General features: G+C 40.6%; 1 protein-coding gene across 1 annotated transcript in view; it reads right to left on the minus strand.

Moving 5' to 3' along the window:
• The window catches only part of NIPAL2 (NIPA like domain containing 2), a 43,970-nt gene continuing 17,030 nt past the window's right edge, over positions 1-26,940 (minus strand). The window contains exons 3-11 of the mRNA XM_061373205.1: positions 24,515-24,686; positions 18,030-18,089; positions 15,956-16,077; positions 11,143-11,239; positions 6,601-6,736; positions 4,077-4,165; positions 2,291-2,354; positions 847-941; positions 1-533 (exon numbers count right to left, since the gene is read on the minus strand). Coding sequence (XP_061229189.1) covers positions 439-533; positions 847-941; positions 2,291-2,354; positions 4,077-4,165; positions 6,601-6,736; positions 11,143-11,239; positions 15,956-16,077; positions 18,030-18,089; positions 24,515-24,686 — 930 coding nt within the window. The 3' untranslated portion in view covers positions 1-438. The remainder of the gene's footprint in view (positions 534-846; positions 942-2,290; positions 2,355-4,076; positions 4,166-6,600; positions 6,737-11,142; positions 11,240-15,955; positions 16,078-18,029; positions 18,090-24,514; positions 24,687-26,940) is intronic.

A 26,940-nucleotide genomic window follows, 5' to 3' on the forward strand; every position in this document is an offset into this window, starting at 1 on the left:
CACTCCTGAACAGGAAGAATCAGATTTTTAAAGGTATTAAACATATAGCAGAATACTTTGAGGTCACTTATGAAATTTCTTCTCATTTCCCACCTTTGTCTTTAAGCATCTACAAAGACCTGTGAAGTTTCAAAGAGAACTTTCATAATCCTGTTCTGTGCCTCTTTGCATTTCAAGGCAATTAAGACTCTAAAAATATCCTTGAGAGGCATTGATACTAGAAGAATGTTCTGTTTCATTAATGGTTATTTAGTTTTTAAGGCTTCCTTTATCTTCAGAACACATTTGGGACAACCACAGGATACATTCAGTGTGATTCAATAACACTATGACTCACTGACATATAGGAGTTCAACACGCACTTGAACATGTCCAACAAAAAGGTGCTGCGGATCCTTGTTCCAGTGGCATTCCTCCTGTTAAGTGTGCTTTCTTCTTTCAGCCTTGACTTTTCACCAAGTCGTCTTCATTATTCAAAGTGCCATAGTATGAACTGTGAGAATCTGGTTGTATTTTGCCTGTCAAATTTTGTCCTAAGGAAATAGGGGGAGGGAAGGGAAAAACAACAACCCTGTGAAGAATTTCAAGCAAACAAATCCCCCACCAATCCATCATTTAAACATTCTTTGCTCCAGCAATCACTGTTTTTATTTGACCGGTTGTAACAATAGCTTGGAAAAACTCTGAAAAATTCTTTGAAAAATCTGTTGGGAACAGGAATAGAAATTAAGGGAACAGTATATTTATTGAATATGACTAGAGCACATTTGTGACTCAACTCTCCTAAGTCATCCATTATCTGATATCTCACTTTTAACAGAGACAGGAAAAAACCCACCTACTTACCAGGAATATGTCCACAGTCAATAAAAGGAACTTGTAAATGCTCCTCTCTTTTATTTCTTGCAATTACAAATACACCAAGGAAAGACAGGAGACACCTGCAAAATAATAGTGGCACGGTATCATTAGAAACAGTTCGCTGCATCTGAGATGACAGTTTCTTTCCATGTTTCTTTTTCAAGGACTTCCCAAACCCAAGCTGCTCAGTTTATACAGAGACTTTTATTCCTGGCAGCTCTATATACTCATCTTGGGCTCCCTCTCAGTCTAGTTTTTGTCTCCTGAAGCTTTATTATCAGTTCCAAAGGTTTCACAAGCAAAATCACACTTTCAGCAATATATACCTAACCAAATGCCTGTGTGAGACCACAATATTTGAATCCCTGAGCAAATCTTCACAGAGCATCTAATCTAGTATCCTAGCATTTGCAATTTCATTAACAACTCAGTCTAGCTACAGGCAATCAACATCTCTGTTGTTTTTCTCACTTAACTGTGTGTCTCAGGGGCAAGCTATAAGCCAGAAGCAGTGAAAAACTGCTATGCTTGGATAAATCTTCTATCCGCTCTGTGCTGGACATGCAACCACTAATTCCTGCCTGCCAAATACATGGGTTGAATTTGCCCATCTCTGGCTTTTGGTCATTTTTCCTGCAGTCAGACAAGATATCAGTTGTGTGCGCCTACTCCAGTCCAGTTGCAGAGGACAAAGATGTCTGTAGCTGTCGGCCCCATTTATTTGACATCACTGTGGCAAGAAGACACCTCCATCAGTTCTGGGAGATACTTTTAACCATCTCACCACATTGTCAGTCACTTAAGTGTCACCTGTCCCACCAGGGACAATTGTTGTGGTGCTGGTAGCCAGCAGAAGGTTTCTGCTCTCACAATACCTAGCTCCTTCTTCAAACATTTATTGTTAACAGATTTTTAGTATGCTTTGAACTTTTCTGCAGGCATTCTGTGTCTTTCTCTGCACAGGAAGGTGGGGGGAGAGAGTTTATTGTACAGCCTCATAGACAAGCAGCTCATATAATTGCCCATGCCTAGTGGCAGCAAAGACCAGCTGGGCACACAAATGGAAGGTAACACATGAGGAGATTTCTCTCAGTTGTAAAAGCACCCCCTATAACATGATCTTTGGTGGAGAACAGTGACTTCTCCTTCCTGCTGGAGGAGCACATGCTGCTGGTTTTTCATTCTATCATGAGATTAGTAGTTCATAAGTGTCTCACATTTTTACATATTTGGACTCAAAACCAGGCCTCCAAACTCCCAAAGCACAGACATCAATCTTTCCTTTAATGTTTTCCTATCCTACTATAATGGCTATTCCATAATACTTTAATAACAAGACAGGTTTCTTCTTACTGAGAAAGAAGGGATTCCACTAGGCAATACTGTTTCAGTACAAACATAAGCACAGATTTCAGGCCAATACACTTACCCGAACAGAAACATGAACAGGCTCAGCAAAGCTGCACTTTGGAATTCCCGATAAAATATGACCCCTGGAATGTGACAGAAACAAGAATTGCAGATTTTGACTGACTTCCAAGTGATACGAATTACAGCTGGGAGGGTCAGGAACACTGTCATGCTCAAATGGAGCAAAAAAAATCCAAATAAGGTATTAATGCACATTGTGACGGGCTCACTTTTTGTGCCCGTATTCCATTAAGTAGGCTTTGTCAAGATACTGCATGGGACTGAAGAAAATTAAATCTATCAGGTTGAGGCATCTGCTGTGTTAGTAACTGCACAGATGCAGGTATTTTTTTGCATTGTCAGCAACAGTTTTTATGCAGGTCAAACTCAAGGTCTTATTCACAAGCAGAGTCATACCAATATAGCTAACAGGTTCTTTGTGGATTTAGTTAAGCCACTCCAACATACCATGTGGACATCTGAACTCCAACTGGGAACAGGTTTTCGGTAACTAGCTGTGTCCCTGAAGTTTACACCAAGTTAAGGGCTCCAGCAGCCAAGTTTGCCAAGTCCTTCTGGCTGAAAAGAACACTAGGTCTTTCTGGTCACCTCTCTTCCAGGAATTAGCACCTCTGCAGTGGAGGTGACAGAACCAGATGTGTATCTGGATCTCAGCTGCCTCAATTCACAGCCAAGTATATTAGCTTTAAAACACTGATGAGCGTATTTCTACTTAGAAACACCAAAGTGTTGACCAGCACAGCTGAAGTGTGACTGTATCTTCAAAGGCTGTAACTGGGGATGGGGTGTCACTAGAGAGGTACCTTCTACAATCACCCCAGTAAGATTCAGCAAAGGTTGTTCTTCTAAGCCCTACACCGGTTTAACTAACCTGGTGCAAATGCATGTGTATCCAGTCTCAAAGCTATTAAGCCATTCCTGAATAGGTACTTGATCTTTTAAGGAGGCACAAGGCCAAATTCCCCATATGGTCACAAGAACGCAACCCCTTTTTGGCACATGTCTCAGTCACAAAGTGTAGGTCTCTTCTAACACAGGTGCTGAGGCAATCTGTGCGTGAAGCTAACTCCCTTTCTCATTAATGGCAGCTCTGCATGAGAAACTCCTGCACAGCAATGACAGGAAAGCCCCAAGTGTGTGTTAAAATGAGTCATAAATGTTCTAACAACATGATCATTTTGGCTCACTGCTGATACAGCATCTTGGTCGTCCTCCTTGCTCATGTTCTTATGCTGCGCACCATTTCAAAGATTTGCAGTCCCTCTTTAACAGCGCTGAGTTCAAAGTTCTCACCCAGAATAAAATATTAAATGCTCAAAAAGTCTTTGGGGTAATTTTATTTCCTTCACTTAACCTAGAATTCCACCTTCTGAAATGGAATATACACTAACTACTACAAAACACAGCTGGTTGTCATTTGAGTAGTTTGCCAGGCTGTCAAAATTACTCTACCAGCTCGGATGCAGAGAGGCTGGTGTGCACATGGTGAATGCATTTACTGGATATCAAGATGAGACTAGGGTAAATGCAGGTACTTATACTAAACCAGCAAGGCATAGTAAACCATACATAGCAATTCTGGAAATGCTAGAATTTGACTGTTTTTATTTTGTTTTGAAAGTTGTAAACTTAATTAATTTTTCAGAACTTAAACACCTGTCAAATATGAAAAACTTCTTTTTGTGAAGTCAGACATGACTGGTTAGTGCTCCTCTTCACAAGCAGTAACTCTTAAAAACCTGATGTTTAGAAAATCATGGAGAGGCAAAAGACCAGAAACAAACCTGAAATGATGGCACTGGTGGTGAAAAACACAAAATTAATGGGCATAACTGCTGTCGCTTCATACAGATGCATTGCTTGATTCAAGAACCTGGAAGACAAGTGTTACTGTACCTCATGCCTACAGGAGGTTCATTGCACTTCAAGTCAGGTTAAGCCACTTTATGTCAGTTTAACAAAAAGTGTGACCATTTCTTACCACAATAGCAAGTAGCCCCAGACAGATGCATATGTATGTTGAATTTACCTTCTGGTTTTGACTCTGCAGAGTACAAACAAATAGAAAAAAGCAAGAAGGCTGGCGTGGATTCTTCTGGCATAAGCTATCATTGGACAGTCCTTTGAAGCACTGTTGGAAAAATTTTGTCTGCCACAGATAAGGGAGGAATGCTGGGGTATTATTGCTTATGGTCTGCACCGGTTCTTGGAAGCAGTGCTGCCTGTGAGCAGCCAGGGACAAGTTGCTCTAATTTAAGCAGGATGTGTAAGGATATATTTCCAGCATGGACATGAGCACATAAGTTGTTGTAGGAACTCTTTCACTTTGCTGATGTCCACATTGCTTCTACTGCTTAATCCAACTTGACTAAAATGCCTATTTGTGCGTGTATCCATGCAATCATACCCCCAGACACTCTGTCCTGATGGGAAAGTCCAGAAGGGTGGCTCCTTGTTCTTTGGGTTGGAAACTCTCCTGTGTTTCTCAGAAAGGCAACACAAACACCCACCACAATCCCAAGTAACAGTGTGCAGGACCACAGGGGCTTACACTGCATACATGCATACACTGGCCATTGAGCAGCCTGCACAGTCAGCTTCGGCAGATGAAAAAGCCAAAGCAATTAACTCACTTGTGTGGAGACCACAGCTATCAACATTTACCCATAGGGTGATGAATCATGACTGTGAGCTCTTGGGTGCACTGGCAGATACACTGTTATGTGAATGGTGCATTTCAGACCAAAAGAGAAAAATCAGGAGGCTGCAGAGTGTATTCAAAACCTATAAAAAGAACCGCACTTAAATGTTTCACTGATACAATATATGTCCACAGTAAAAATCCAAGCTTGGATCTGTTTTAGCCATTAAAGTAATTGCATAGTTATTTTAGCAACTGTTGAACAGTCTCCATGGTGCTTTAAAAATAAAGAAATCCTGCATATCCACAGGATAGTCAGGATTTTGAAGTCATTGAAAACACCTCATTATTTTCTCCCATTTGCAACAAACTCGGTCATTGGGACTAAAACAGTGATACCAAAGCCTAGCATTGAATCCAGGAGGATGTTGCAGCACAGGCTGTTCTGAGCTAACACACAGCAGTCAAATAAAACAAGAGAGGAAACAAATAAAATGAAAAATGTAGACTGACAGCACTGTCTCTGTGAGAAAATGTGTCCAAGAGAGAAGAGAGAAAGAAACACTGATCCCAGGGAATGAAACGGGCACATTTAATTTCTGCTTTAATTCTGGCTGAGCAAAAGAAAAAACCAAAACCAAACCCCCCAAAACCCCAACCCCCCAAAAAAAACTGGCAAGAGAAAGAGGTTAATTCAGCAGCTTCCTATTTATCAGGCTTTTATTTCCTATTTTAAATGCCCTGAGCTCTTCTCCCAGCAAAGACAAGCTGGATGCAAATCACACTATAATCTGTTACAGGGGAGTTCCTGAGTCAGCCAGAGAGAGTCACTGAATAATAATGCATGGACTTTCTGCTTCCACATGGGAATGGTATGTTCTGCCACGAGAAAGCTGGGTTGGCTCTTCTACCGGAAAATAATCATGCAAGTAAACACTCAGACTCACACTGGAGCAATCTAGATGAGATTACTGAATGATGCTATCAGCACCTGAAGCAAAGGGACCGGCATAAAGAGAATGGACTCCGTTCAGCTGCAAGCCATATTTTACCATGCTGCCACCCCCAGCAATCTGCAAAGGCAGCATAAAGCAATCACTTCAGAGGCCAGAGGCCAGTGGGGAAAACTTGGATGTCCCCTGCACACCAAAAGTTAACTATTTCCTAAAAAAGTACAGGCATACAGGGTAGCAAAACACAGCATGCAGATTTAACAGAGGCAGGAGACAGCTGGGATAAACTCTCTTCTGCAGTCTGACTAGGGACATCAGCTGGAGAAAAGAGATGTATAATGAGGGTAAACATGGCCATTTGCTTATTCAGCAACGAAGGTCTCTAAAAGTCACACCTCTCCCCCCCCAGTTTACATAAACATATATTTCATTTAATGAATTCAAGTTCAGTGTCCCAAAACTAAATTTGGAAAGACCATGTATAAAGTGATAATGAGAGAAGGTGGCATCTATAAATCAATTATAAACTGAAAAATAAAGCCTAAATAAACAATACAATCAGCCATAGGCAATCCATGTGTCTGGCAAGGCTCTGCCAGGATTTTGTTGCCTTTAAGTGCAACTTGTATCTGGAGCCAGTATCAGAACCAAAACTGATAAAACCTACAGATATAATGTGTATGAAGGTTTGGAGGTAAGTAGACTCTCACTTACTTGACTTGGAAAGCACAAGAGGTTGCCATCAAAACAATCATGATATAGAAAACAGGGTAAGTTAGCTGCATTTCCCCCTTCACAGAGAGTGTTATCATGCTGGCCACAGCCTTTACAGCAATGACAGTCAGTGATGCTGAAAGGGAAAAGGAAAGGTTAGCAGGGCAGGATTCACAGAAGTGACCTTGGAGCATCAGTGCAGGAGGAGAAAGTGCCAGGTCAGGCCCACAGATTGATAACCTAAAATGACTGAGATAGGGTCTGGGCACCTAAACCTAAGTATGTGATTTTATAAATGCTCGCTAAAATACTGCCTCAACTCAGTGGCCTTAGCTCCATGCATGCTTTGTGTTTTGCTTCTAAGTTCCTGTAGTGCTGTGTCTGCAATCCTGCATTTACTCAGTTTCACCATTTTCATCAGGGTAGCTGAGGTTGGAGTCAGACAAATCTTTCAAGGTGAGACTTGCGTGTCTGTGTGTGAGACTGAGTTCAGCATGAGGAAAGAAATTGACCCATTTCCTTGAGCTGGGCATATGCCCTAAACACTGGAATACCAGTTAGAGGTGGTGTAACAGCTTCCACATCTTTCAGGCATACTTTACTGAGCTAACTTGGAGTCCATGTTGTATTATTCAGGAGAGGTCTGAGAGGACTCATCTGTTCAAAGTAGCTGGGACACCTCCTAATAGCAGCCTAAAATAACTCCTCCCCCTCAGGATTTCTCTACTGAGACAGGAGTTAGCCAAAGCTGCCCAAAGCTGACTTCTGGGATCACATCCCAAAGCACGTAGTTCTCCCCACAGGTTGTGGATGGAGAGCAGACAACCAACACAGGGGCCTGAATTTTCTTCACTGTCCAGGCTCTTATGACCATTTACTGGATCTAGCCATAGAATACAGTATTTCAGTGGTGTGTTTTCAATCCATTTAATCACTGTCATTGCATTACCACAGACAAATTTCAGACAGCAGGCAATGGCTTTAATACACGTCACCAGTTCAGAGAAGTCTTGCAATCCACATCTTTTAGAAAAGGGTCTGACAAACCAGCTAAGAGTTACTTTAGATTTCCTTTCGGGCTGTGCTCTTGGCTTGCTGAAGCTGACCCAAGTAGGCTGTGATTACTGCAAATAAAATGTAACAAATTCAGAAGAGACTAAAAACGATAAGAAGAGTCAGGGTGCGGAGATGACTTTTGAAGAAAGGTAATTAATCGTCAGGAGCACTGTCCCTCAGCTGGGATCCAGTTCCACCCTCTTCCAGAGCTGAGGAGTTTTGGATTTCAGTGGTCTGATTCATCCTCCCAAAACAGCAAAATGCAGATTGGCAAGGATAGCTGCACTGTGCAAAAAGTTCAGGCCAAGGGTTGGGAGAAAAGGTGGGGGAAGAAGAATGAATTCAGGTCTGTGGTTTTGACTGCAAGCATTTTTCTTACAGCAAGTCCAAAAGTTCAGGGGGAGTTTAAGAGTTGCATATATCTTGTGATGGTCCTGCTCACCATCATGAAATTCACTGTTTTCCTGACAACCTTTCTACCAAGTACTTCACTTCTTGCTCGGTAATGGAAATAGGTGGAGGGGTTTAGCAAACAAAGCAGTAAAACTGAGCAGAGAAGGTCAAATGCTGGTCTGCAATGGTGCTAATGGTATGGTAAAAACCCAAAAAATACACTCAAGCCCCAACAAGCAGCCTACATAAAAAATGAAATCTGTATTCTAACAGGGTGGAGTTACTACTTTAAAAGAACATTTAGAGGCAAAAAATAGTAGTTTCAATTGTTCAACTAAGGGTAAAGACTGCTAAAAAAAAATATTTCTGATGAAAGGGCATTTTCCACCCCTTAGAATTTTAACAAACCAGAAGAGAAAGCATTTCTATTTTTTTTGCCATTTTGTTTTGGTTTTTGGTTGGTTGGGTGGGGTTTTTTGAAAAGTGGAATGATCTCTTTAGTTAAAGTATCCCTGGAGTAAGTTTCAAAACCTAGGAAATGGTTTTCCTATCTCTGATAGAATGACCCCCCCCCTAAGGCTAGTGTGACAAATGATGTCACTTTCCAGCTGTTAGGGCAGGAAACTCAGAAATCCCGCTTTAATCTGAAAATTCTTCCCCCAAACTTATGATAAGTCTCCGTATATACATGAGGTAAGATAATTCCCACCAAATGAACTTGCAGAGTTGCACTAAGTAAAACGTTTGCAGATTTTACAATCACCCCTGTATTTTCTTAATAATGAAAGCATCGCCCATACCCAGTAAAACACAAAGGCTGCCCTCTCTTTAAAGAAATCTTCCTATGTTTAATATACACCTGTATGAACTCTTCACCAGAAATGTATCTGTGCAGATATGAGAAAAGGCAGAAATCCCCTTCAATAAGCTGCCACCAAGACTCCAAGCCTCATGTACTCCTCCTGCAGCCAGGGCCCTCTAAGGGCAGTGCATGAAATCAGACAGCTTGGAGCAAAGCTGCTGGGCCCTCCCTCAGCACCCCAATCACTCTGCTCAGCTGAAAGGTCAGAGACCCAGCAGAAGGCTCTAAGTGTAGTTTTGTGGGGACTGGCAGGCACCAGGACAGCTGCAAGAATCACAGCCAGCCACAGTTCTGGGTTTCCTGCTCAAGGGAAATGTCAGTATTTCAAAAGTTCCCATGAATCAGGATTTGTTTGTTTGTATCTTTTGTAATAGAGCTGAAATAATGACACATTTTTTCTCAAGCTGCATATGCTCACCAAAACCTCAGCAGCCACCAGCTGAAACTGTATTTTTGGTTGATTACGGCCTGAGCACCAAGCTGCAGTTAGTGTCTGCTGCTGTTTGGCAGTTCCATGTGCCCCTTTGGCACTGGTGGCATCAGGGCTGGCAGGCTCCACGGCAAAATAAGCACACAGGGCTATACAGTCCAATGGCCCAGGTCTCCCAGAGCCATGTGCTGACTTTGTTTAGGGCAGCTATTATGGTGGGTCTGCCCAGAACTGCAGCAGTCAAGTGCAGAATCCTATCTGGGGATCTTCAGGCTTCCAGCTATGGGACAAAGAGGCTGGACCTGCACTTAGCTCAGAAGCACACAGTGCTTTGCACTCCTCATGGCAGGTTTGAAAGTTGAGCTCTGCCAAAGCTCCTAGGTTCTGTAGTAGAAGTGGGGGGATGGCTGTACTCACACTTCACTCCTTCAAATGAAGAGTGGTCAAACAGCTCAACGTGCGAGGTTCCTCCATCTCTGACTCATGCAAGGATCATGGAAAGCCTTCAAGACTTCTCCAGAACTATAAATCCTAATCTCCCTAGCACTGGGAAACTTAAATGGGAAGACTGTCCCAAAACTTGATCTGAAAGTCTAAGCTTTTCATCTAGGTAAGTTCAACAATGACAGATGTAAAGTGTTGCACCTTAGAGTGCCATTATAATCCCAGAGTGCAGCACAGGCTGGGATATGCCCAACTGGGAAGCAGCGATGGGACCTGGGGTTCCCAGTGGACAAGTTCAGTATGAACAAATAGTATGTTGCTGTGGCAAAGAAAGCCAGCAGGATGCTGGATTGCATTAACAAGGGCATCACTGGCAGAGATAAAGAAGTCATCGCCTCACTCTTTTCAGTACTCGCTGGGCTACCTCTGGAATACTGTGTTCAGTTTTGGTCCCCACTATACAAAAACAATGTGAACAGGCTGGAGAGGGTCCAGAGAAGGGCCACAAAGGTGGTCAAAGGACTGGGAAGGCTGTTCTATGAGGAAAGGCTGAGGGAACGGTGTTTGTTCAGCCTAGAAAAAAGAAAGCTCAGGGGAGACCTTATCACCATGTTCCAGTATTTAAAGGGCAGCTACAAAGAAGATAGAAACTCCCTTTTTACGAGGAGTCACGTGGAAAACAGGAGGGGTGATGGGTACAAGTTACTGCTGGGGGGATTCTGATTGGACACAAGAGGAAAATTTTTCACAGTGAGAGCAATCAGCCACTGGAATAATTTCCCCAGGAAATTAGTGGATTCCCTGAAGTTCAGCACTGGTGCTGGGCCATCTTGTCTAGACGGTGCTTTTGGCAAGAAAGGTTGAACCAGATGATCCTTAGGTCCCTTCCAATCCGATGTTCTATGATTCTGTATGCAAACAGGCATAGATAATTCAACAAAAAGTTCCTGTACTGCATTTGTTTACAGACTGCTTACAAGGTCCTGAGCTGTATTGTTTTAATGAACTGTTTTTCACAGCTAGTCTGCTCTCCAAAACAAAGTTTAAAGCAGTCTGCGTTCCCAAGATCTAATGCTGAAGTATTATTTAAAAAAAGCTTTAGAATACTATTGTACACAGCATATTAATTTCAAAAAATCTGTAAAAAGAAACAGTCCCAGCCATAAGCACAGAAACTGTTTCATAAACCAGCTTTTTTCTTCAAAAACAGACCACAGCAGGAATCATGTGAAATATTTCAATGATTCTCCTTCAGCACACGGCTTTGAAGTGGCCTTACTCTAAACTAGCTTGAGAGACTGAGTGACAATCAATTATCAAGTAGCAGACAGCAACACTGAAATGAATATGTTCTTACCCAGTAGTGCTACCATCATTAACAAAACCATGATGTGTTTCACAGCTTTTCTTTTGTAAAAATAGAGGAGAATGCAGAATATTATAATTTCCAAGATCTGAAAATGAAAAGGAAGAAAGTTAGAGCTTTGAACCTATGTAACAAATGCTTCAAAGTCTTTGAGATGTCACAATCACTTTTGTTGCTCTAACAGTTCAAAGAATTACTTTATAATGCATCTTCTTCTCAGAGCTAACCTTATTGCCAGTTGACAACAATTGTTGTCATTTATCTTTTCTATAATAGCAGAAGTTAAACTTTGAGTATTTCTTACTCCTTTAGTTTTCTTTTTGCACTTCTAGATATATCTTGTCACTGGTAGCATTGAGAAGACTTTTTTAATGTGACAGCAAAGATACCCATATCTATTTGTAATAATTCTTACAGAAACTCTGTTTATAACTCCTGTAGAGTGAAGCACTTGCCTGGGGAACAGCAGTCTCTCCTTCTAAGTTATGGTATTCCTAGTGTCACTGTTTGTGACATGCAAGCTTACTTTTGCTATCAACTTAGCCCTTCTCTCCAGTCCTACTAAAAAAAACAAATCCCCCCAAACACTGTATTTCTTGTTTTCTGCCATACATCATAAGAAGGAAAACGTTTATTTCACGTGGTGGTTCTCAAATCACAGGTGCCTGTCGAGAGGTTACCTTGGAAAGCTCAATGACACACTAGTAGACCACACTATGGGATATCTGTAGCTGCTAAAGCAGTTTTGCCTACATGTTCCAAATTTGGTCCTTCAGTAACTGGCAGGTAAACGGTAGACAATTAAATTTACTGACTTGCTGTTAAGGTATCTTTTTGCAGATTCCCTTACTAATTGTTGCCATTTGCCATCTCAAACGCATGGGTATTCTCCCTCTTACCCAACTTGCCCAAATACTGCTCTACGCCTAAAGAAAACACCAAGTGCAAGAGTCAAAAAAGCTTCCAGGAAGCTCAGAGGACTTATGAAAACACAGATGGTGGAGAAAGAGAAGTTCTTTTGTGCATGTTGGAAAGTAATCAAATGGGGGAAAGAAGACAGAGAATGAATTTGTCATCATTACTGAATCTGCTTATTATATCTTTTTGCCAATGTAACATGTCATAGAAAAACCTCATGTCTATCTCCTTGGGTTTGTCACCAACATAGTATTTCACATTTTATAACATCACTCTATTCTTTAATCAACAGCTGCTACAAGGCAACACTAGACTCGAAAATACCTGGGGTTTGTGCTGATAAAATTTTCAAAGAAGCAGTTATATCATAGAATAGCAAAATGGCTTAGGTTGGAAGGGGCCTTAAAGTTCATCCAGTTCCAACCCCTTTGCCATGGGCAGGGACACCTTCCACTACACCAGATTACTCAAATAATATAACAGCAAATTCTCATTTTGGGGAGTGACTACAGCAGGGAAGCAGTCATCAGCTACATGCAGTTACTAAAATCCTCTACCACTTTACACCTCCCCCAGTTTTGTAATGTTCAAAAACATGAACAGAACATAGTAATGTTTAATTCATTTTTTGTTTACCTTCATCCTGATCCCTTGTTCACAAAGACAACTGAGAAACAATTGAATTTCAGAACATTAAAACAACAAATTTGGGTTTTATATTACCTTTCTTTAAAAAATATCAAATATTTATCATAAGAAAAAAACACACAAATCAACAACAACAAAAACCCACGACATTTTGGTGTGTTTTGTTTTTGCAAAATGTGATGAATATAATATTTTGCTGTTGTTTAAAAAAACCCCACAACATTCCTGGAGTAATCCTTGTTTAACAATCTTTGCAATCTCATATGAAGAGCTAGTCTCCTCTTCCTCTAGAGTGACATCCCTCTGCACCAGGCTTGGTTTAGTTCTTACTTCGTGCTGCCCAGCACCCAACCTGTTCTTCCATGGTTCTGTGCCACTCAGTGACCCACTAACTGGTCACCTTTAATCGCAAGACAAAGGAGAGGCCATCACATTGAGTCAAACTGCAAGCAAAGTGCATGACTTCTAACAGGACCTCACACAGACAGGGACCCTCCTGGAGTGCCTCAGCTGTCTCCTAAGAACTACCCAAAATAGTGCTCACCCTCATAGCTGATAGCTGTGGTAGTGTTAAATACGAAGTCCAGGAATGGGAAATATGTAGATTTTATCAGCTTCACATAATTCTGTTTAAAAGAACTGAAGGCACTTGACCTGCTTAGAATCATTTTTGCTATTACATCCAATCTCTACCGAAGTCTCCACAAGCCCACATCTTATCAACATTTTTTTTATAATCATGATGTTTTCCATGTTTCCAATCATTACCAAAAGGCACCAGAACAACATATCACATTGTCTGCCTCAATTGTTTTTTTCTGGGTTATACAGCACCATAAGGACCAACAAATGAGGAGGGTCTTCTACGCACTTCGAAGGAAAAGCAGAAACGCTTTGAACCTGATTTTACAGAGATTAAATATCAATGCCCCAATACTCACTAAGCTTCTGTTTAAGGAAGCTATATAATTGATGTCTTCTGTAGTGACTCAAAGTACATGTAAGCAAAAGAAAAAAACAAGCTAGAATAGTCATTCTTGCTCAGACATCATTATGCTACTGCAGAGTCTCAGGAGGTGACTCAAAGTTGTCTTATGTGGGAACTAGAGGCTATTTCTGCAGAACTCCTCTGATGCCAGTAGAGTGCCACATGGGGATGGTTTATCACCCACACAGAACATTTTGTACCACTGGGGCTTTGTATTTCTCAGCAAACCACACTTTGGGGGTACTTTTAGAAAGACTGTTGGGCTGCATTATTCTGCTGTAGTCTCCTTGCTCTATATTTATACTGTAAGCTCTGTAACTTCTGCCTTGCTTTTTTATATCTCAGCAGTCAACCTGTGCTAGGCATTTTACAAACAGCTATGAAGAGCTAATTCCTTGCCCAAAGAGAATGTTTACAGGAGGGTTTGCTTGAACCTCTAGCAGCGTACCAGGATACCCAGGCTGGTATCTCAGAGTCTCTCGTAGAGCCATTCCTCTCTCTTTTTTGGACAGAAGAGGCTCAAAGCAGATGAATCCAGGAAACAGAATTAACAAATACAGCTCAATATGTTGTAGAGTCAACAAGATTTGCTGTGTACTTGCTCCTTCTACAACCCATGTTGTACATGTAGAATTGGATGCTGGCTGAGGCAAGAAGAGAGAAGAGGGAAAAGAAATCCAAGGTTTACCTACCACCTCCTCATAATGTCTCCTAAGAAGAACACAGCACAGTCTTCCTAGGCAGTCAACTGTGTTCTTACCAACTTTTCCTGAAATAAAGTCAAAAAAGGCCTCAGATGGGAAAAAGCCCTTTTGCTGTTGATCCTGTTGGTTTTAAGAAAATATGAACAGGATATGGCACAGAAATTTCTGCTGTCACTGGCTGTGGATGTGGAGTTTTCTCCCTCCACCACCCCTACACAAGTGGTTGAGTCAGCAATTTAAAATCAGTGCCTAAAGTATCAGGCTGTTTTAGCACCTGTGGGTGGAACTGCATGATAGAAGGGAATACTCAATAGGAAAGAGAGAGGGCTTTCCACTGGGCACAGACACACCTTTCCTGAACTTAAAGAAGTTCTTCTCCCTCTGCTGATTACATGGATCTGCTGAAGCACTTTCTGAGGCTGAGTACCCTACTGAGTACCCCACTGAATACCCCAAAACTCTAAGGCATTGCCTTCAAAGCCCTCTCTACTGCCTGACTGAAAGTTTATGCTGTGATTTATGCAGTATGATTATTAATTTCTTCCACTGAGTTGTGTCACCATCTTTCAGGAGCTCTTAAAATGCACAAAAAAATTGATCAAGAGAATCAACATTTGCTGTGGTATCATGTACTTTCTGCTTAATCAGCAGTCCTATGGATAGATATAGGTGAAGTCTGCAGGCTGGAAGAAAGGTGCTTAAACTGTCTATTCAGTGGCTTTCTATCTGAGCTTCCTACTAAGAAAAGCCTGGGCACTAATAACGTAACCCAAGTGAGTCACTTTACTGGGAAAAAGTAACTGCTTCTGAATTTCCTATATTGCATTTTTACATTCAGCTAGAGGAACAAATTTTTAGCATTCCAGAGGAAAAGAGAGAGAAAAAATCCTCCTACTCACTCTGGTCTTGTTCCTGATGCTAATTAAAAACATCAAAGATGATGTATGGTATTTGAAGTTTGTATACAGATGCTTTAATCAGAATTGTATATCTGTATTCAAAATTCAAACTCAGGTTCAGATTAACCTGAGTGACAATGAAGCAGGCTTCCTCTCCACATCTCAGCTCCATAAAAAAAGGCTCCTTTCAGCCAGGCATAACAATATGGGGATAAACCAGAGTGATATGAAAGAAAATAGCAGGACCAAGAACATATATAGCCTGATTTGTAAAAGTACAAGTCCATCACATTCCAGAAAATCCCTGTAACTTATATGTACACACAGACAGTGTGGCATGAACACATACACAGGAAATATAAGTAGTACCATATTTAGGTTTTCCCTCAAGTCTACCAAACCCCCAAATCTTTCGCCAATCCTGCATATCTGTGACTTTCCCCTGGCATGTACTTCAAAAGACATCTGCACATCAGCATATTCTGGGGACTGGGGTGGTGACCCAGATTCTCTCTCTCTATTTCTTCAATGAAAATCACACAACTTACCTTCAGGAGCAGTTTTTCTGCCACTAATTTGTAATGCTGCAAAATACCCAATAAACCAAATTTTTCTGATTTCGGAGGTGGTATGAACCAGATACTCACCGAATATACCAAGAAAGGCCAACTTACGAAGTAGTTCTGTACTTGTCTTGCTGTGATTTCTTGGGGTACATTTGGAGCAAATGCCACCAACAAGTATGTACCTGTTACTGACAGTGTTCCTCCTTTAGAGAAAAGGACATGTTATTTCAGTAATATAATATTTGGTAATCATGGTCATCCTTGCTCTCCAGCTGATTTCAAAACATTTTCTAGAAGAAAATTTTAAGTCCATCTAATCAGATCTGGGCTTAGGTAATTGGGTTGGCTTGTATTTGTGGTCTTATCTAGTGTAATTTTTACTAAAGACTCAAAGGAATTTGGAAATATGAAAAACTGTCAATAAAGCCTCATGAACTAGGATTCCTACTCAATAATGCATTTTCAAATTTTCCCAATTCTAATACCAAGTCCATGACAAAGGAGAATCCATTCTTTGTGTTTCTCACAGGCACAAAGCTGATCACATAAAATTATCCTAAACTGAAAGGACAAATTGCTTACTAAGGCAGACAGCTAGATCATTAATCAGTGTAAATAAACATAACTCTTCCAAAGCCGGTGTAGCCACTGAGATCTGCAGCAGCTAAGGACCTGCCCTGGAAACATTAGGCACAACACATGTTCCAGTCCAGTGCTTATGTGAAGTTGTCACAAAGCCAACATTTTGGATGCTCCCTGTTGTATTTACAGACCTATGAACTGTTTTATAAAAGGTTGATTTGCAGAAGACTGTTTAGCTGTTAGGTTGCCAGGGCCCCTTTTCAAGGTCGAACTTGCATTATTGTGCTTTTAATAAAAATCTGGAAGTTCTGCCTTGTGGACAGCCAGCTGACAAACACAGATGTTCATTGAGGTATCAAGATTGAAGTGAGCCGATCCTGAGCTCATAAACTGTATTGGATTAAGGAAGATGTTAGCTAATCAATTTTTTTTTCAAGTAATCTTTAAAATTCTTGGCAAACCTATAAATCGGTGTGGAATACAAGGCTCCAGAATACAAAACAAAGCACATCCGGAGGGCTTTGTTGGCACTGCTATCACACACAGTTCCTTTGGAAAAGCAGAACTGTTCTATATTTATGTGCTTGCAAAAACATCACCATATTTCCCATCATACAGCTCATTCCTATGGAATGCAGTAACATTGTTAAATCCTTCTTGCGAAGTCAAACACAGAGAAATAAAATAAATCAGTGCTGAACACTAGTTAAAGCAACACACAATGTGTAAGGCCATAAGGGAAACATGATCAGTCAAGAGAGGGGGGGGGATTTTGAACGTAGCAGCTGAGCTGGCAAACTTGGATTCCAAACTTAAATAAATGTTTTATAGTATTCCTGGAACAATACTGGACAGATCTCTCCAAATGGGATGTCCTCCTTAGATGCTAGGAAAACCACAGAAGTATCAGGTGCCCTGTAGCAACATCAGGTGCACTGTCCCAGCTGAGATGGCTTGGTGTAAAGACCAAACCCTGAAATATGCTTGTCTCTAACTATTACTGTGTTGAAACTGGGCAGTTCTGTTATGCAAAAAAACCTTGTACACAGACAAATTTGACATGCGTTTACAGTGAAGACTATGTTTCTCAACAAAATACTTGACAACTTGATTATTTGTTCTTTGAAGTGATAAAATTAATACCAAAAGGGAAGTTGTCACTTTTAATTGAGCTCGAATTTTTGTGCAGTGTCTATGCAGTAAGAAAAAAAAAAGAACTTGTATTTGAGTGAACAAGTAAATAGCTTCATTGTTTTTATTAAAATCGTGTTAAGCTCATAAAAATAATACTAAATACAACCTCAGAGGCAAAAATAGACAATGAAAATTAATTTGAGCAAAAAGAACACATAAGGAATGAGTTACGAGTTTAAGAGCAGAGGACTTGGGAATGCAGTCTTTTCCATATGCATTGAAGATTCTCTCCCTTTTTGTCACTTCTTCCCAATTTTGAAAGTATCTGCCTCGAAACACTTGCTTGGGAAAGTGGGAGTGTGAAGGTGGGGGTTGCGTGAGTTACAGCTTGCTAACCATATGGTGACACACATGTCCATAATAGCAAACGCTTACTTACCCAATATATCAGCAGTCCTCATGGTCTTCTTTAGGAATAAGACAGAAATAAATGCACTACCTAAAACACAAGTATAAAACTAGTTTTTATATTTGTTAGAATATCAAGTGCTATAGCAAAAAGCTGCCCTAGGCCAAGTTTATATATATCTCACGGCTGTTGTGGTTGCACCATACCAGGATACAGCCAGCCAGGAGTCCATTCTGACAACCAATGAATCCTCAGTTTTTGTAAGATTTTAAATGTATCTAGCAGGCTTTTATGTGGTTGAAGAGATGCAATAGCCTTCCCATCTCCCACGCAGACACTGCTTAAACTGCTCTGATTCAGTCATATGTGGAAGCGTCAAAGAAAGCTGGGCACCCTATCAGCCTTACTGTTTCACTCCCCATTTTGCTACCAACTCAGTGTATAGGCTTGCTCAAGACAAACTGCCTCATACAGATACAGCATTCTCCTTCTTTAGACTTTACTGTATTAAAAGCTTTAAAGTAAAGAAGCAGCAGTACAATCAAGAGGAAGAAACCTCTGCAAAACCATACTGAACTATGAACCAAGAGAGTGATCATGATGCCTGCAAACAAGCAGGTGTAAGAACCAACCTATGTACCATATAGGAGCACTGCCTGTGGTCTAGAGGAACTTGTAACAAGGAAGGAGAAAAATGGAACTGAACCCTGAATATAACTTCCTGTTCCTTGGGCCACACTTTCTCTTTTTCAGCTCTTCTCTGCCAGCTCCTAGGCCGGCCTCTTTAGGATGAGCAGCAAGAGGGTAGGTGAGCAGCAGTAGTGGTCAGGCCAGGGTTTCTGGTAAGCAGCTCAATGTGGACATGTGCTAGAGAGGGAAGAAGGGATTTGGACTTAAGATGGATGAGACTGTTGGCCACTGGGGAGAGATGGCTCTATTCCAGCATACAACATTAGAGCATCTACCTCTAAGGAGAAGCAAAAGAGGCTGAATAGCTCCTGTATAAAAGAGAGATGAAGAAAGGCCTTTGGGAGAGATGCATCGGTAATGTTAGATTCATTTAGAAACCTCAGAGAAAGACTCTGCCCAGGAGGGACAGTGAACTTAAGCCCATTGAACCTAAACACATTGAACACATTGAACCTAAACCACGGGATGCTGTTACAAGAGCTCTGTTCCTGTCTACACCATGAAATTCTAGGTTTATTCTTGAAATAACAGTTCTTTGCTCATTAACTCTATTGTTCAGATGGAAAATTGAATTTGTGGTTAGCTAGTAGATATACTCTAGATAAATCTAGAGGGGCTCATACCAAGAGGTAAACAGAGAACTAGAATTCAACATGTCTTTGTTACCCAGTCAGTAGAAAACCAGATACAGCAGAAGTCATAAATTTAAACTGCATCAAGAGTGATGGAGATCTATGCAAATGATTAAGTGCAATAAAAGAATTTTCACCAGAAAATGTCTCACTGAAAGTAAGCCGCCTGACACAATTTTCTTTATTTGATGTTTCAGTGACAACTTTGCTGGAGAAAAGACACTGGTATCCAGGCAACACCGGTATTAGCAGAGCTACCTAGGTTTACCCACCCATTTTGAAGAATATTTTTGTACTTATTTCACTGGTTGAAATAAGAAAAGAGAAGTAGTAGCCATGATTCAGACTAATGTTTACACGTCTCTCAGGCTGTGCAACAAGAAAAACATTTTGCTCTGGGACCAAGCATTTACACTGTTTTATGCAACTTAAGGGTCTACCTCCACCTAATGATGCAGCTTCTGCACGAAGTCTGTTGAGCAGTGATGAAGCTATGGGGGATGCAGTTGCTGCCAGTCACATTTTAAGATGTGACTTGAAAGCATGCTTTATACAGACAGACCCTCAGTCCACCTTCCAAGATGAGATTCAGGACCATCCCAGTACAGAAACACTTGGAGATACTTTAATCCATCACCAGCTCAAGATCTTGTAGTCTGTCACACAGTCAGCAAGATCTGTGAAGATGATGAGGCAAGGTAGTACATTTGATCACTGCAGCTCAAATGAGCAGGATGTTAAGAGGATGAAGAATGGGCAGCAGCCTTATTTCCACAAGGGATCCAGAGGCTGCATAGTAAGAGGGGGACAAGAAAAAAAGTCTGAATGCCAGTCATGAGAGGAATGTGGTTTAGCTGAGGGACAGTATGAAAAGAATATTAAAAAATGGTACCCAAGCATTTTTATTAAGGACATTCAGAAGGAAATTAGCTGTTTTGGAGAAAGGAGCTCTGTTCACAGCCTTGGGGCAGAATAAAGCATCTCTCTCCCATGCACAGGACAGGAAACACAGATGGCTCCTAATGCCCGTGCACAAAGCACAAGGACAGGCAAGTCCACATGCACTCTGTGGGTGTTGGCGGATAAATCGCAGCTGATTTTGAGTGCCTGTATGACCATCTCCATGGTGGAGTCCGCATATAGACAATTCATCTCCCTGTCCTGACACTATCAGCTTACAACCTCCTTCATCTTGTCATGCCTTGTCAGATATACTCTTGTCCAAGGGGAGGGCAGAAGGAGGTCAGGAAAACCAGTCTGCTGACCTTCTGTGGGTCATTTTAGGGTAGACAAGAGAGAGGATCTGGATGTGAGAGGATGGATGCATTTAGACCTGGTAGGACCTGGGTCTCCTCCAGGGCCAGAGCTCTGTGTAAGAGAGGATTAACAGAAATTTGAAGAAACTTACAGAATACCTGTATGCATAGCCATACAGATATTCTTTAACAGAGATAGCTCTGAGAGAGCTAGCTCTGCCCAAGACATCTGGGAACAAATTCATCGCAGCTAGTTTATGTGATAGGTACTACTGGTGCACTGAATACAGAGGAAGATATTACAGAATTCAGTCCCTTGGTCCATAAGCCCTTGACAGCTATCCTGCACTAGCATTTCTAACATGATTAAATATTAGTACTGCACAAGTGGTGGGCAAAACATGAAACATTTTCCCTAGCCTTAATGCCAATATTCTTATAAAAAAAAAAGGCAAGCCAAATATCAGAGAAATTGCTCAAAAGAGAAACCATTAAGGTGAGCTTAATTCTGGAAACTGCATTATAAACACACCACAGAGAAGGAAGAACCCTGAAAATCCTTTCGTTGCATCTTCTAGACAAGTACAAATAAAGTATTTTAAAGAATAGTTTGGTGAACCCACTTCTCAATAGTAACAGTTCTCAAAATCCCAGATTCTTGGGCCACAAAGATGTTACATTACAGTGAGTGGCAGAAATATTCACATTTCTGTGAGAATATCTGAAAAACCTTTTCCTAAAGCACCCTCAGGGATATCAGTTTTCAGACCTAAAGCAATTTCTTGCCCTACAGCTATTTAGAAGGAGCATATAAAAATGCAAAGGGATCTCAACAATATAGGTCTAAACAAGTTATGTGTAAAATAATGTTCTACAGAATGATGAAAACTGCAGGAGAAATGATCTCTGATACCACTGACCTCTAACGCCTCCCCCCCACTCCCAAGTTATTTCTGCAATCAAAACCAAGACAATGAGCTAAAACCCACAACAGCCTAAAATTACCCGAGCTACATGCAAAATATGAGTTTTAATTTTTAAGTATAAAAAGCTTTTTAATGATCACATCAAACATGTATTACTCCTCCGCTTTTAAATTAAAAATTTACCAATTTCTCTTCTTGAAGAAAACAACTGCTGTCTTCTCAAACTATTTAAAACCCTGAACAGATGTAGAGCTTGCATCACTGCAACCACACACAGAAATACTTCCACTGTGTAAGAAGAAAAATATAGTCTTTGTAGCTTAATTCTAAAAAACCCAAATTAAAATCTACTGGTGTCATGCCAATCCATGGTCTGTGGTGCTGGATTCTTTCTAAAACCAGCCATTAGCACACCCAGCTCAGTAGAATGAGGCACAAACTTTTCACTATTTAATTGATACCGGGTTAAATGCTAAATCCAATTGGATGCAGTCAAATGTGGTAGCAGAGCATAATTGATGGTGGCTCCATCTATTTTAAGCCCCAGGATGCTTCCTGTCTCAGAGGGTTGGGGATATATGATGGGTATAGCCCAAATCCGTTCTGGACAGACTCCTGTCTGCCTTATCCTCCACCAAAACCTTAGTTTCCAAGCAAAGGAAAATTGTCACACAGACCAAGAGTGACAGAGATCTGCAAAGAATCCCCTAGATGATCAGGCATACTGCAAAACACATGTCCCTCAGTAAACAGTAGGTTCTGAGTACCCAGTGTCAGTGAGAGTCAGCTGTTACCATCTGGGATGCTCTGACACCAAATCTGGAAAAAAGGCTTATCAGAAGGGTGGACTCAGGGTTCAGATACACACTTGGAGTTTGTTATCAGCTGCTTAATTTCTTCATTTAAAAAAATAACTTATGAAAGACACACATTTAACAGCACCACAGAACAACTGTCAACTAGTCTGTGCCAAGTCCACCCTCCACCACCTAAAAGAAGTCATAGCTTAAGGAGAAAAATACTACTTGATCTTTTAAATTGGAAGACCTGATGACTGGATTATCCTTTGCCTGCTTTTAGTAGATGATGCGCATGTGTCTTGGGTCAGTTTGTCATTGTCCTAAATAATGAACTCTTCCAAAATTAAAAGGATGCTCTGCTTCTCTTTGGCTTTAATTTCAGAAGACAAGGAAGTATCTAGTGGTGGGAAGTGTTACTGGGAAGTTATTGCTGTAGTTGGCTGTCTACATCATTTTTACTTTCTCTTCCTTAAGGGAATGTTTGCTAGACTAAATAAAATTTCAGATAGCTCTATTGTTTGGGCTATGAAATGAATACTGTCAGCTGATACATGGGAATGGAATATAAGATATTAAAGTGCTTTCTGGGGTCTTCCAGGAAAAGCATTTTGGGTCAGTTAAACAAATAACAAAAAACAAACAAACAAAAAAAAAAAACCAAAAAACAAAAAAAGAGAGAAAAATATATAACAAGCTATAACAGTTCAGAAAATGGTTTCTTGGTATTTGTTATAAGTAGGAGGAAATGGAGAATGGAGGAAACAGATGCAACATTTTTCACACATTGCAAAGGTAAAGAAGGAATCTGCACAGATAAAAACCAACCCTAAATATGACATCTACTCTGTAGCAGTTTAATAACCAATGGCATTTTTTCCTTTCCTACTGCTTTTCACTTCTTTCTAGTTTTATATATTTGCATTTTATTCAGTTTGGGCAGCACATTAAATAGGTTAATGTCCGTTTATGTTCAGATACACTTGGAAAAGTCTACAGCTGTTAAAGATACAACTACTGCCACCAAAATCTCTGCGATATGTCATATTAATTTACATTTTCATCTCAGATAATATCTCATTCCTTCCTTTAAGAAATCTTTCCTACAGTGGTGAGCTACCACAGCTTTATATCTCATTCTCCTAAGTTCTGCAATGGTTTAACATGAAAGGTTAAAGTAAATTGCCTGCAGTTTCCTTCCCCAAATATCTCTGCTAAATTGTACCCACATATGGCTGGCTGCCTTCTTCCACTACAGCTGGGCAGTCCACCAGGAAGGTAATTCATCTTTTCTACCTTCTTATGGAGAATCTCTCACTGCAATGTCACTTCCAAGCATGAAACTGGTAGCTAGAGACAGACCATGAGATGTTATCATTTACGAACAGCAAGGAAATGAGCTCCAGTGTATGCAGAGCAGTTGTGGTATCTCAGCCCTGAGTGTTTCAGCTGTGGATATGAAATAACTCGATTAAGGGATATAGCTGCACCCTGTATTCCTTTTTTTCACAGCCTTTGTACAATATTGCCTTGTCCACTTTGCATTAGCATAACATAACATACTTTAAAATGTATGTTTCTTTATCAAACGTTTTATCTCATACCTGTCAATATGTTAATTACAAAAAACACATAAAGAGTAAGACCATAACAAATGAGACCTAAGGACAGGACTTCTGCTAACATCCAACTAATTTACACATGAAAGAACAAATTAATTTTGATAATGTCCATAAATAAACTAAGCATTTCAGGGAGTTTCTAGGCCCTTTTTCTCACATGTTGCAGAGAGTCAAGAAAGCTTGCTCATGTCAACATGAATTATGGTGATGGGCAGCAGAAACCACTTGGTGTGATCATAACATGGAAAATACACTGCAAGTACTCAAGATCAGACCACAGCTCTATGCAGTCAGCAGGATGCCAGCCCCACACTTCAGGGGTTTGCAGATCCAGCAAGGCTGGTACACTAACGGGTGACCAACTGCTAAGAGCTAGAGGGCACAGAGTGACACAAAAGGCAGAACTACAGAAAAAGAAAGATATTAAAAGAATCTCTAAATAGAGGGTTTGTGTTAAACTGTCAGCTCAGTCAAACCACAACATTAACATTTCCCCCCTCTGTTTCTGCTGCAGTTCCTGAAGTATTATTCCTCTAGTTACACACAAGCATCCAATTAATGTACCCAAGGAAGGAATAGCAAACCATCTCACCTATGACAGATACACATCCCAGTGGCGCGATCAGGGCAATGGGGGCAAATCCATAGGCTGTGAAATTGCCCACCTCTCCAAGCCCCAAGAGGGTGGTCGCACACCACCATCGCTTGCTCATGTAGTAGGGCTTCGGCTCTGTTTGGCAAGCCAGTCGGAGATGAGTGCATTTCTAGAAAATTAATTATTAGGAACAGGCATGAAAAGAAAGACTTCCATTGTGTTCTCATGTTTGACAAAAGTGGAATAATTAAGGGGGCTGTCAAATTCAAATTCCAGGTGCGTCAAGGTTTCCTTTTTAATTATGACTTTCAGCTTGTTGTGGCAGAGCTTTTTTTTAACTCGGAGCTGCTTCAGATGTGTGCTTTCTTAGCTGTGGTGGAAACAGCCAAAAAATTAGACTTCTGAATAAACCTGAAAATTATTAAGTGAATACTAACTAGGTAGTGCTTCCAAGCTATCACTGCACACCTCTGTTCTTCTCCCAGAGCAAAGCTTGGCAGTTCTGCTGGGAATCTGGTAACAATTAAAGGCAGAAAGAGATGGGGCAGAATTAGAACTGTGGCAACAAACTGGGAGAAGGGAACCATGTAACATGGTGATCCGGCTCCATGTTACACCGGCTCGCCAGAAATACGATTTCAAAATAAAAAAGGCAGCACTTAATCACATCTGCTGTAGGGAGAACTCTAAATTAATTAGATAGATTTTAGGATTTGGCTACAGTCTCCTGTTTGACCTTACAACGAGATCTTGGGTGAAGCATCATTTTCAGAAGGAAAACCAGTTATAGCTATATCAACAGGTATTATATATACTCAGGTAATACCTTGGCAGTGTTTCTTGTTACACAGAGAAGGCATCATTGACACGTGTTGTAATTGGTTTCTCTCTGGCTTCACAACAAGAACATGTATATAACAAGATGACTTGACTATGATCACACTGATCTCCATCAGGAGGGTGTCGTGATTGGGAAGGATGCAATGTTTACCACATTATTTCTGCAGAACAGTGTTTCCTTCCTCAGATTTTTCACCAGCCTCTCTGCACATGGGTCAAAAACATTGTAAACCAAATGATAGTTATTATAGAATAAATGGTGGTAAAATAATTTTTGTTCTCCAATACTTGATATCTGACTTTTGAAGTGTCCTTGCAGAGTCCCCCAGAAGTTACAAGCAATTTTCTTCATACTCCAATTCTACTCTGCTTTACAGAATATGGGCCAAACAGTAACATCTGTGGTACACTACAACCTCTGTCATTCCTATTGTTGAGAGGACACTGCACATTACTGCAGCTTCATGCCGTAGAACATGTTCAGGAGATGAAATCCTAAGAAGTTTAGCCCTCCAAGAAGAAAAGGAGCACAAGGAAATCAAACTTCCTTGAGGCACAGGCTAGCAATTCACTAACATCCAGGATTTTGCATGTTCCATTTTTATAAACAAAAAAATTGATCAAAACCAGCCCAACAAAGATCTGATTGAAATGAATATTAAAAAATATTGAAATGGATATTAAAAAATCAAGAATCTAAGTTTCTGCTGAAAACCAATAGGACAAGTTCTTAACTTTATCCTGCGCTCTGGCTTCTCCCCAGGATTCTTGTAGAAATAACTCTTGAGGGCACAGTATGATTGAAAAGATGTGCAGGGAACATGGGAGAGTGAGCCCAGCGCTCTCCTACAGCCTGCTTTCTCCAGATGCCTGCTTGCTTTGCATAGTAATGTGCGTGGATGGTATTTAGGTGGAGGCTGTATATAATCCAGCTGAAAAACATTGCAAATAGTGGGCTGTTCCTTAGCTGATAACTAGCTAGAGGGAAGACAGGGAGGATAACTGACTACACAGTGGGAAAGGAAGGAGGGAACAATAAAATTTGGTTTGTCCATTTAATAAGTGTGAAAATAAATGTTGAGATCTAAGGAAAATAATTGTTCATATTTATAAGATATTGTTACTAAGTGGAGAAAAATCTCTTTTAAAGGATAAAAACCCCAACTGTTTAAACTGCCAAATGGCAATGCAGAGCTATTGGTTTTCTTAAACAGCATTTAAAAAGCTAGAAGATAATTCAAATCCAGCAAATGCTTTCAAGATTACAAGCCAATAACTGTCTGCATGCCTCAGTACCTCTCCTGGCAAAGCATCACTTTGGCACTCAGTGCCTGCAACAGACAAAATATATGAAGTCTCAACAATCTTGTTTTTATGGGCTACACTGAATTTTCACTTCACCAAAAAGAGTTTTGCCATTGAAACAGAGCCTGCCCTAGTAGTGTCACTGTCAGCAGATTGGAACTCGTATTGAAGAGGCAGCAGTCATCTCGATCTGCCTGCTTTCTCTGGCAGATTTCTTTCAATGGGACTCTCCAACTAAAGATACTTAAAATAGAAAGGAACCATTGAAGAATCCTCCA

This window comes from Neopsephotus bourkii, unplaced genomic scaffold (genome assembly GCF_033783945.1).
Source record: "Neopsephotus bourkii isolate Nb327-2 ecotype Australia unplaced genomic scaffold, CSIRO-AGI_Nbou_v1 NB_1630, whole genome shotgun sequence".
NCBI lineage: Eukaryota > Metazoa > Chordata > Aves > Psittaciformes > Psittacidae > Neopsephotus > Neopsephotus bourkii.